General features: G+C 31.1%; 1 protein-coding gene across 1 annotated transcript in view; it reads left to right on the top strand.

Moving 5' to 3' along the window:
• Window positions 1-13,410, top strand: part of LOC112683244 — a 102,950-nt gene that overhangs the window by 79,778 nt on the left and 9,762 nt on the right. The window contains exon 5 of the mRNA XM_025554162.1: window positions 10,944-11,077. Coding sequence (XP_025409947.1) covers window positions 10,944-11,077 — 134 coding nt within the window. The remainder of the gene's footprint in view (window positions 1-10,943; window positions 11,078-13,410) is intronic.

Here is a 13,410-nt window from a genome sequence, read left to right on the forward strand (position 1 = left end):
TGTCGGATCATTAGGACAAAAGAGTTGTTTTTATAAAAATAAAAAATAAATATGAATGAAAGACAAGAAATAAAAAGAAAGAGATATTACTATGCAGAATATTTTTTTTACGAGAAAACACTTAAAATTGTACCTATTAAACGAACTGAAGTTTCAATACTTTAACGGGAACTTTCACTGGGATAAAGATACTAGTTTTGTACCATTTATCTCATATTTTATGCATAAAGTTTATGAGAAAGCCAAAACAGTTGTTATTTCTATCGTAATATTTCGATCACACTGTGCTTCTCATATTATTTTTCACCAATAAATTATAATTTTTATAAAAATGTTTACACCAGTGGGTATACGCCACCCAACTGTTATGTTTGTTTCAGGAAAATATTATGTTGGATATAGACAGTATTGGTGGTATAACTATTATCTATCATAAGTTTTTCCAATTGTTAAATATTTTAGTACCATTACGATTATACACCTAGTTTTTTTTTTTTTTTTTTGTAAAATACTTAGAATTCTGTACTACTAAATTATCAAACATTTTCTGCCGTACAATATTGAAAGCACAACGAATAATTGAAAAATAATTCCAGAAGAGTAGAGTTTTTGAATTCCTGTAAATTAATAAAAAAAAAAAAAAAAAAAAAAATGGACGTTTTATATATTATTTAGGCAATTGGACATATTTACAGAAATCTAAGAGTGAGAATGAGATGAAAAATAATAATATTAACACGTTATGATGTTTCAAATAACGTTTATCTTGATACCCAAGTAGTTTAACAAACAAATAACCGATAGTAAAGAAAAATCGATTAATAAATTAAAATTACTGATACATTACTACATAATTATGACAAAAAAATAAATATATGTAATCTTTTATAAATGCGTAGATATATAATTACTATTATATTCTAACTAAATTTTGTTTTTGAAAAATATATATAAATGTTATTTGAGTTACTAACATGTCAATTGTTAAAAAAAAAAAAACTTCATAATTTTACTCTTTTTCAAAGTTTGTACGTTCTTAAATAACAACTGAAATGTTTGGTTGTATTTTCAGTAGTAGAGTGTATTTTCCGCTTCCATGCACGCACAAATACAAACGTATTGATTGACGAGTTGAATATTAAAACTTATTATTAATAAAAACATTTACTATTCTATTAAATCGTGGAAATCATCTACTGCTCAAAATTTCGTTTCACCATTTCTGTTATTTGAAAGAGCTATCTTATTAGTTCCATAACGGATAGTTTAAATAACAAATAACATACGTTATTTTTATTTCAATAACATTGAAATTACTGTCGAATGATAATGTTTCTCATCTATATCAATAAACAAGTTCACGCAGGATAAGATATCTAAATGTTTAATAGGATAAGAAATGTTGGTATGCTAGTAAATTATGTTTACGTAAGTACTATTATATTATGGACATTAGCAGCTTTAAGGTTTTGTAATATTAAATCTTTCATTATTATTAGAAACAAATGTTTCCGGCAATTATTATAATAGTTAAATAGGTTTACAGTGTCAAACTGGTATAGGAATAATATTCAAATGCTAATCTAATACATAGTACATTAACTTAATATTAACATTTGTAATTAATAATTTGACTTGTAGTATTTAATTTATTTTCCAGTTTATTTTTCAATATTTGTATGACATATTATATGAAAGAAAACCATTAATTAACCGTATAAAATGATTTGATTCTCGAACAATTTTCGCTGCTAAAAAATTAACTTTGGCTATTGATCATTGTCGAAATAAAAATACCGTCAAATATTGACGGTAACTGTTCTCATAATATTTAAAGTATTCATAACGTAACTTGGTTTTATTTTTTTACATCATTATGAATTTAAGTATTTACCATTAATTCATTCTAAAGTATAATATTAATTTTTATTTTAAAAATTAGACATCCAAACAAACCGTTATTTAAAAGTAATAAATAGCTATATTTAGATAAATGAAAATACATTAGTACTACAATAATTAAAACGTTTTTGTAATATATTTGAAAATAAAATAATAAATTTATTTGAAAATATATATACGCAAAAGTGAAATATCAATTCCGCTATAAATTAATTACAATTATATGTATCTAAAATTAAAATTAGCCGATTGGATTTAAACGATGTCAGTATGATGTAAAATTATTCCGATCGTTTGAATTTTATTGGTTCGATTTTGAGACGGTGAATGGTATATTTGAAAGAAAAACCACCAACCGACCGGTCGCGACTGTCAAAAATGTGTGTATTACCTATGTATTATCATATATTATTGTGTACTGTATACGACGTTTTCCAGTTAATTTTCTTCGTTTCAGAGCACAAGAATGATTATCAATGGCTAGTACCATGCGCTATGTACGTGCACGCATATATTATATTTTTCGTTGCGATGGATTCGTATTGGGTTTATTGCGATAAGCTTTGAATTACACGAGTTCTCGTTTTGGCACGAGGTGAATCGCCAAAAACTGTTATTGAACGGCGATAATTTGAATAACCAAATGCGTATACGTGCATCAGACAGGTCACGTAATGAAACAATCTGCGCACAATATAATATGTTTATTTTATTTTATATATTTCTTTTTTTTTCCATACCTCTACGCGCATGCAGGCACCACACACGCATTATTATTAGTTTATCTCTTTGATACATGGTCGGTTTTAAGCATGTCTGCAGCGAAGGGCATTAAAGTGTCAATATTGAAACTCCGAAACACTTTTATTTATTTATTTTTTTTTTATTGTCATTGCGTTTAAAGCGTTTGATCAAAGTAGTGGTGGTGCGGTGTTCGGGTTTCTTTGCGGTATTTAAATGCGTTTTTCCCCGTCTCTCCACGCCACAAAGTTTTGACGAACGCGGATTAAATAAATCGAAAAAAGTAAATAAATAAATAAATGAAAACGAAAAAAAATGACCGGTCCGCTCGTAACACACGAAAGAAAAATAAAAATAAAATCCTTGCAACGACAACACTACGAGTAGGTATACATAATAAATAATCATTAACGTACTATGATATATTGTTAATAGATTTGTTGGTTGACTTCGGATGAAATATTATTCTATGTTTGCCGGGACGTCAAAAAGATACGTGTACACCACCTATATAAACCGTGCTGGTATTGGAAAATCGATAAGTCGCAATTTTTTTTTTTGATACGCAAATGACCTCATTCAAAAGCATAGCGCCTTTCTTATACGTAGACAGCACTCATCGTACCTTTATTTTCCGTCCATATTTCTTTTATTTTCACTCACATATAAATATCTTACCCCCTTCGCGTCGATTTCGCCTCATTTCTTATTCACAATTTTGTACGTGGCTATTTTTTTTTTTTTTTTACGCTGGATTAAGAATCGTACGGAAATAATACGAAGACTGTGGCGTGCGGTGATCAGACCGTAAATAATTCAAAATAATCGTAACTAGTCTTTTGTACTATCTATCTGCACGCATTATATATAATATATCTACGTAGACTAGGCGGGAAGAGCCAAGCATAGAAAATGTAAATGAGTAATGTCGTAACGCGAAGCTTATATGTGTGTGTACATAAAGTTGATACAAGTATGTTAGTGGATCGTTGGAGTTCGTTATGTAATTTCGCCGTGGTTCGGAATCTGAGCGAACCGACGACCAAACGATCACAGTGCGATCTTAAAAAGCCATTTTACAAAAATGTTGTACTATTTTTCCCACATTTTGCAGCCGAACACATCGGGTTTGATAAACCATTGACAAAAAAAAAAAAATCACATGATGTAGTAAATCATCAAATAAGAAACTTCGGACGTAGGCAAAACTGCTGTGACTAACTTTTTGGATTTTTTTTTCATTTAAACAGTTGGTTTTAAAATTTCAAAAACTATATTATGACTGTCAAAGTTTTTGCAGCAAACATTTATATTTTACTTTTTCCGGAATTATCAAAAGGGTTTTATACAGCATCAGTATATTTAAATCAAGATTTAAATTTTCAAACCGTTTATATTTAGTGGTGATAAATTGGGAAGCTCAAAATTTCTTAGATTTTTAAGTTAGAAGTACGGAAAATGTAATCAAATCCTAGAAAAGCAAATTTATGTAAAATATCCTGTGAAATTACATATGGTTAATGGGTCGAGAAGATAGTTTATTAACATTTTATGTAAATACTTAGATTCTATTGTAATGTCATTTGAATCAAAACAATTGTTGTGTAATATAGACAAAAATAAAATAGTTTTCTGTTTAATACTCTTAATACAATAGCAAAGTATTATTAAATCTCTCTCTCTCTCTCGCTCTCTATCTTTTTGATGATGAACAAAGCTAAAATTGTATTATTTTTGTTAAATATTATTATAATAATTTGTTTCTTTTTTTATATATATTATGATTGTAATTGGCCTAATAAATTATTATAATTATATAATAATGCTACTAACAAGTATTAAATATTTTTATTTATATCAATATAAAAGTGAAAGTTCTTGTGAGAAATATTACTATATTATATGCATCAATATTGAAGACATGTTTTGAAATAAAAAAAAAATACCATACACTTTATAAATATGCTTTCAGTAATAATTCAGGTATGAGCTTTTATTTTAATATTTAATTTATATCGATGTTAGAAGCTTGTTCCGTCCACTGCTCGCTTAGCTCATCGACCTCCCTGGAATTTTGTGTTTTTTTAAAAGACCGCTTATAGTTTTCCAACACAGATATTTAAAACAATTTAAACTATGGTGACTATGGCAAGAGTTATATGATTTATAAATAACAATAGTCGGAATGTTTTATTCAACCGATCGATTACTTATGGCCAATCACAACCCTATATTTTCTGGTTACCGTGATTATCGTAATCAAAAAATGGGCATATTCAACGTCACTTTGTCAATATAAGGAACTGCGAAGCTCGTCACACGATCGATTTTCTATCGAGACAAATGATTATAATATATAATGTACAGCGGTCAAGTTGCGTGAGTCCGAATCACTAGAGCGAACAGTGTTTGAGCATTGACGGTCGGCGTTTTTGTATGGAATACACAAGGATTTCGAAACGCGGTCGTACGAGGTGCCGTTAACGATTTTTTAAAAACAAAACAATCTGTAAATGATTTCTAGTAGGTACATAATAATTTGTTCTATACGCTCGGGTGCACGATGTGTGTGAAATACATTTATTATACGGCAGTGAAGTGATAGAAGTGATGAAAAAAAAAAAAAAACTCGCTAAATTGATCGCGTTATTGCATTTAATAGAGATTTAAAAATTGTCTATATTATATGTGCTTTCCAAGAAAAAAAATATAATAAAAATAATAATATACAATTAAAATAAAAAAGGAGAATATTGAGTTCAAAGTTAATTTGTTGTAAGCCATGAAAGCAAGTTAAACATTCATCGAACTGCGTGAAAACCGTTTAGAGAATTAGCATAAAACAGCATTAAAATAAAAATAAATTATCGAAATTTAAACTGTACACATTTAACACGTATCTAGCTCGATTACACAATGAAAACAACTATCATAAAAGATGCAATTGCAATAATTTCTTAATAATAACGCGCACTGGAGCGGTCTTCGTACCTTAATAATTGTTGCTGGTTTTTACACATACCGGGCGGTCAACGTTATTTGTTCGGGTGAACCTATCTATTGCGATGTAATAAACCTATATATATATATATATATATATACGATCAAAAATATGATCGGAAATCTTCTTAAAGCAGCCATTTTAAGCAGAAAGACATTTTCTTATTGACACGTATTCCATTTATATCGTCAGCGTTTTCAATACAATTTAAAATACTTGAATTTCCAATTCGTTTGGCTTTCGCGATGACCATAAATAAAGTCTCATATAGTCTCAAGATCAAACGATATCCATTTGCGGCTTGGACTTGGAATATCCATCTTTCTCCCAAGGGCATCTGTATATTGCAAGCTCACGTGTAGAGAAACAAGCGAATTTATTTGTGTTATATCGACATTACGCATTCGTCGAAACATCACGAGAGTCACCGAGCATGGGAGTGAACTAAACGTGCTCGGCTGTCTTCGGCTCATATCAACTCGCTTCGACGTAAGGTGGTAGTTTTTGGGTAAGTTGTACTTTTCGTGTCATGTGCGGTTTAAGTTTTTGGAGTTATATCGGAATAAACCCATTATATGGGCGGTAAATTTACACCACAAGGATGGAAAAAGACTTCAAAGACGCGTGTTTATGTACCATCAACCAACGTTTTTTAATATTCTTTTTGCAAGATATGTTTAGGTAATTACAATACGCTGTTTAAAAGTCAAAACTGGAGTACTGCGTGCACTCGCGTCTCCTCGGTTAGCTTGAGTTTTCGCCCAGAGTGTGGCCGAGATTGTCTCGGTGAATACGTACTGCCGGCATTAGCTAAAGAAAGGTTAACAGAAAAAATGTAATTTAAAATAATAAAATCAACTGTTACTAATAATTAAAAATCGAACTGTCGAACTGAGCGAAACCGAGTATATCAGCTTGTATATATATATTTGTTAATCCGTACATCCCGAAGTCGGTCTCACTGAGCTTTATCATTCGTGTGAAATAAACACGGTAATTTTCAATATTGAATTCATTGGTTCGTTGACGGGTGCGCGTGCAACAATTATTGTTATGACGGTCGTCGGAGAATATTATTAATATACCCTTCACAGTTTGAAAATAATTTCTGTTAGACGAGATCTAAAATAATTGCACCATCATATTAAAGTGATCTTCTGGTTATATAATTCAGTAACCATATTATCAAGTGAATATATTCTATCCCGTTTAATACCATTTTGATGAGATTCGGCCGGGGGAAGATATTATTACAATACTGTTCGCCAAGTTCAATGCGATATTAATTAACACTTATGTGTTGAGAGTGAAACTTTTTATGATCATTATATTAACTGCCAGTAGAATTATCAACGCGATTCGACGTGGCTAATGTGTTCCGAGTTATTTTTTTCTTATCAAACAATTAACATATTATTACTCGGAAATCGGTATAGTAAACGTAGCTGCTCGGTAACATGACGATTTAGTTTGGTCGTAAAATCGATTTGCATGGCAATTATTAACCTACAGGACTTATTTACAACTTTGACATATCAATGTTTTTTTTTTTTTTTTTACCAAACGATTTCACCTACGGTTGTTCTACATAAATAAAATCCAAAAATCGACTGTGATTTGCACATCATTCTTTTTGTTTTTTTGTGTAAACATAAAGTTTCCCCATGGGTCACGCACGGTAAAACCTACTCGGTTTGTATTGCAATTTTCTAGATAATCCGACGCGGAACCATCGGATAGCCTCCGAATGTCGTAACGCGCACTGTATACATCTGTTCCGTCGTAACAACGGGCAATAGAAAATATTATTATGCATTTGTTTTGTGTACGTATCGTTCCTTTTTTTCATATTTTTTTCTTCTTTTGTTAAATTATCACATATACTCTTAGGATTGTTATCGTTACGACGTTTACCCTCCTTGGACCGCCACCTCCCTAGAATGATGGTACTAGCTCCATTTCCGTATCGGAACGACGTGCGCGTAAAACGTTCGACGCGGTAACCGCGAAACGGAGAATTCGATTTCAAATGAATCGTGTCGAACAAGCGCGCGCAGATCATTATGACGCGAATATTATATAAAGGATATACTGTACAGGGATTAACATTCCCGGCGCACGTCTTTCGCCCGGTTTTCGTGCACGTGGAACGTAAATGATGTGTACCCGCTGACCTCACCGACGATTGGAATAATGTCGGCAATTCATTACGCGTCACCACGCGTTCGAGAGTTGCCGATAGTGTACTGCCCGCGGATCCGGACAAGATTTAGTTGCGCGACGTACAACGTCTGGTGCGGACAGCGAAAAAAAATATAAAAAACAAAAAGAAAAAAAACCATTCGTCAGGGAAATCTCGTAGACAAACAACGTGTAAATAAAATAAAAGGCTTTTACCTAACTAATTAAATCGAAGAAATCTTTTGTTTTCGCGTGGTCTACACAACCATTCCAACGTATTCGAGTCAATTTTCTGCAAATCCGTGTACCTCACATGAGTTTCTAACCTTTGAGCAAATATAAAAATGAAATACACACGTGGGCGTACTCGTATAAATGGGCGCGTTAAAATCGATTCGGAAGAACCGGATGGACTGTAACAGATTTTCTACGCGCAAAATATACATATACACCGGGCGCTTTGTAGACTATTACTATTGGTATTTTTATTTTTCAAACCACCGATTTCAAAACAGGAAAAAGTATCAACCATTTCTGTTATCGGTTTGATTAACTATCCACTAAAACGCGGGAGGCATTTACGTATTCGTACGTAATTGATGCGTATTGCTCGACGCTATCTAGATACTCTCTGTGCGTAAGAACACATAATTATATTATAGTGTACACCGCGCACCAACACCGAAATATATTCAATACTGTATCGGAACGAACCCGCACTAAATTAAAAGTTATTCATCGTTGTACTTGTCTTACTCGAATGTATTAAATATTTATGATTGCGTTTATTATAAACATTTTGGCTGTGGTGGTCAAACTGATACAGTGCCTATATAAGATATGGAAAAAAATAACTTGAATATAGTTGTGTCAAATCGCAAATATAATCGTTGATATTTTTTCGTCGACATTATTAACTATTAAATATTAACATGAAATTATTAAGACGATAAAGTACCATCGAAGTAACGACACTGTCTTTGAAAGTAAATTTGGGAAGATGTAAGGGTTCAAGTCGTAAACGACAGCCAACTGGTGATAAAAAAAGGAAAAATCTAATTATTTGCTGAAATTTGGAATTGTAGGTATCAAATTTATATTGATTTTACATGGTCAATTTCACAAAAATTGATGCGTAGAACAAAGCAAAATTCTCTTATGCCGAGACATTAAAAATAATTTTAATTATATTTTAAAATTAACAAGGTGACGGTAACTGAAAATGAGAAAGATGAAGTATTTGTCCAAAGCATTAAGAAAATATGATAGATATATTTACATAATCAGATTTAACCTCTTGATGGTTAATCCGAGGAGTTATCTCCATAATAAATGATCGGAACTACGTTAAACGAGGTCCGTCGAAGACTGCATAAAATCATCTGAGATATTATCTGGGTTCAGTAATTAACCAGGTTAAATGCTTTTCCGAAATCTAGGTACATCGATGGTTGACTATACACCGGGATCACTATTAATTTATAAAATTAATTATCAGACAATCCACCGAGGCCAACACATTCTACTCGATAATGGAGCTAGTTAAGAAAGAACACCGTGTCAAGGGTACGTCGTGAGAACAATAGTTTGTTGAAGTATTTATACAACAAGGAACACACGTACACTTATCCCTGTACAAAACTCATATGGAGATCAGAAGTAAAATTTATTACCGGTGTTATAATTATTTTAAACCGGCGAAAACGTTAAAATTATATGATTTCCGTTAGGCATTTGATTAAAACGAGCTGATTTAGTTTCACAACTTGTTTTGGTTTTTGATTTTTTCTTGTTCACAGATATACTAATTTGCAATAATTTGTAATATTTATTCTACGTATCAATTTATACGTTAAGCTTGTAAGTTTGTAGGTTCACATGATATAATAATGTCTTTTAAAAAAAGCTAATTTCATCTGGTCCATCCTTTAAAATCTACTCAATTGTGTATATTCGTTCCAGTGAAGTACTACAGATCCATATTTTATTAAAACATAATTTTCAAGTTCAGGATTTGGCATAAATATTTCGTTAAAAATAATATGTTTACGAGTTGTTGGTTGTTATGGTGTTCCTAAATTATCTTACATTTTTAAAATAATTTTTTATTACACTTCAATCAATAGATATTTCGTCAATATAATTTTTATGTTCTTGAATAATCTTACTTTAATAAATACACGCTAGGAGTACGATATACGATTGGTTATTGGTTTGATATAATTTAAGAGAGAAAATGGTTTAATATACGTATTTTTTAAGATATATGGGAAAATTATTGAATGGCTTGTCGCTTTTTACTGATTAAATTGACTCGAAAAGAGGAAAATTATTATTTAATTATTATTATTTTAGTATCCTAAATTACGAAAAATATAAAAATAAATTATTATAGCCTATGAAAGTGCACACACAATAATAATGACAGTATATATATCTTTATTTATATTGGATGTATGAATTTAATTTAAAAAAAAATTTAAGATTATAATTAAAATAAAGTTATATACATTTATTTACTATAGTTTTGAAGATAATGTTTCTTAATGCACTCATATTTATCTTTTAACTATGCATTATCTTAGAACTTCTTCTAAATAGTTTTGTTATAATTGAAAGTAATAATCGGAGCAAATTGTTGGTAAAAAAATCATTGCTTATTGATAAAAATAAAGAATATTAGATTTATTCGATAAACATTAGGAGTATAGGTGAATATGCTTCTTGGTTGTATTATTACACAGGTCTGATTGACATTATTGACATTTATAATGCAAAAATGAATGTACAAATTACTTTTAGAATATACAAATTGCGTAAGAGCAAGAAGTTATTAAATGGTTTTTTAATAAATTTTAAAAACTAGAATTGGTAACATGCCAATATAAAAATAAAAGACGTAATTATTTATATTTAAAATATCAAAATAAATAATAGTCGATTTGATTTTATGTTTAAGCAAGTATGATAATTAATCAATTTAAGTTGATCAAGTTGATTAAGTTTATCAAGTTTTTACAGACTAGAATAAAATAAACCATTGTGAAATGTTTAATAAAAATTATAATTACCTATATTATAATTATTATTATTAATATTATACTCATTATTTTTACAGATTTGCCGAAAGACGGTCCTTATATCACTGGTGATAAGTCTATTTACCAGTTCGGAGACTCGATCAATTTGAACTGTACGTCGGCTAAATCATATCCAGCATCTAGTCTTAATTGGTTCATAAACAATATTTCGGTACAGTTTTACATTTGAATATATATAAATAAAAATAAATAATTTTTGCACGAATAGCGTATTATTTATATTATACTACATTTGCATGCAAATAATAGTATAAGGGGGTCTTATAAATATTATTATTAATATGGTTATTATTATTATTATTATTATTATTATTATTATTAATATGTATTATTGACTGGTAAAAATGTATAAATATACTAAAATGTTTATTATATAATTTGTTTATCGATTTAAGTACAGCAATCGAACTTATTTACAAGTTTGATAAACAAAACGTTGTTGTGGTGGTTGTAGTATTTTAATACTTTTCCCCCGTAAGTTCTAAACAGTCAACTTAATTAAATTTAAACACTCGAGAAAAATTAATATAGCTTAATAATCGCATTATATGAGGAAATGCTTTATTAACCACAACTTCTACAGGTTGATCGAGTTCACTACTTGTTAACGTTTATTTACGAATAACGGACGAAAAGTTATAGACGATTAATTTTTGTTCCGAAGATTTATTGACGAGATAACAAAAGTTTTTTTCTTATTTCATTTCTCATATCGTATTATTCTTAACTCAGCTCCGTGGTAAATACAAATTGGTCGTTGATTCTATTCATGATTACTAAACGTACGATTTTAAAATGTCTCGTTCTTCTAAATGGTTCGCATGTCCGCATCGAAGTTGAAAATACCGCTGACGGGTATTCAAATGTTTAACGAATCAATAAATAAATGAACGATCAATCGAACAGTCTCGCGACGAGTGTAAAAAAAAAATGTATGAATATTGATGTAACGCATAGATAGCGTACAGCTACCATGGGTTTAGTCCGTAGAAAATCGTTTCGTCGCCGATATGAAAAACATAGCCAGTTCGAATGCGGTCGATGTAATGTTTTACAATCATAAACGTCTTTTATGCACCGAAACCGGTGAGAAACACGAGTGAACCATCTCGACATGTACACGTACACTCGTTTGTAATGGCAACGAACCGCCTTTAACAAGTGTTTTTTAAACAATAGCTTAAATGGGGTGGTCCTAGGGGCTTAGCCCACTGATAGCCATTAGGACCTTGAGGCTGTTCATGTACCGTAGATATTATTATAAAGTAATATTATAATAGTATAATTATTACCTTCACATTTTCAACAACAGATTGGTTTTACAATGTAACCATTATAACCTATTATTTAATTATATTCACCCAGTACGTAACTCTCAACTTTCTACCGCCAACGCAACTAAATATTTTTTTCCTTTTAAAAACTTCACTGTTGCCTTTGTGCGCCCGTAAATCCGATCAAGTGGGATGGGAAAATGAAATACATAAAAGTCATAATCTTACGTCACTCGACCGGCAGTAGGGCATTACAGCGGCCGTGGTGTTGTGTTCGTCGTCCGAGACAGGTCGAATCGCAAATACGTGAATCGTCATTGGGTAAATCCGATTATGGTTCGATCCACTCCGGAAACATCGGATTCGTGAATCAGTTATGAGTGGTGTATCCAGAATTTTTTTTTTATTTTTTTGGGGGGGTGGGGGGGGGTGTTAGAAACAATGTTGAAGATGTTGATGTAATCTAGCTTTAGTAGTTCAAAATACTTTTCTTTGATTCTTTTTTCATTTTATTTACGGACTTAAGGTAATAAATAAACTAAAAAACGCTAATAAAAATCGAAATTGACGATATTTTTATCGTTTGGAAACTCGCTTCCTACCGTTGGGGGTTTTCTCGCTGCGCGCTTTTAGAACCGGCCGGAACCGGCCGGAACGGCAAAAAACCGTGATTCGTGCACGTAGTCGTTTCAATTCGACGAGCCGTTGTGGGGACCAATACCTGATACTTACAAAGAGGTTAACGTTTTTAGAATTTCGGTAAAAACCGTGTTACACATCATGTGTAACAGTGCAACGGTACGATATCGAATGTTTTATCTTTTAAAATTATTTCTACTCGTATGTATCGGGTGATAAGGGAACACTACTAGTGCTCGAATCGTAAACGATAACTCTATAGAATTGAAAATTAATAGTATAGATCAACATCACACGTATCACCGAAAATCATAGGTGCAAAAATTACGCGTACGGTCGGAAACATGGATAAAATCGAAGCTAACAATACTTTGGATAAAATACGAAATTCAAAACGATTCATCAGTTGTTCTAGAATCAAATGTTTTCTGTGCATACGAAAAAAATAAATATGCAATTCACAATATTCGATACGAACCGTTCATCATCACGCTTATGAACCGAAACGATATAGATATTAGAAATAATGGCAGTGACAAAATGAAAAGTTTCGGACATTGTTTCAATATTT

Source organism: Sipha flava, unplaced genomic scaffold (genome assembly GCF_003268045.1).
Source record: "Sipha flava isolate LNK unplaced genomic scaffold, YSA_version1 222_pilon_pilon, whole genome shotgun sequence".
NCBI classification, from domain to species: domain Eukaryota; kingdom Metazoa; phylum Arthropoda; class Insecta; order Hemiptera; family Aphididae; genus Sipha; species Sipha flava.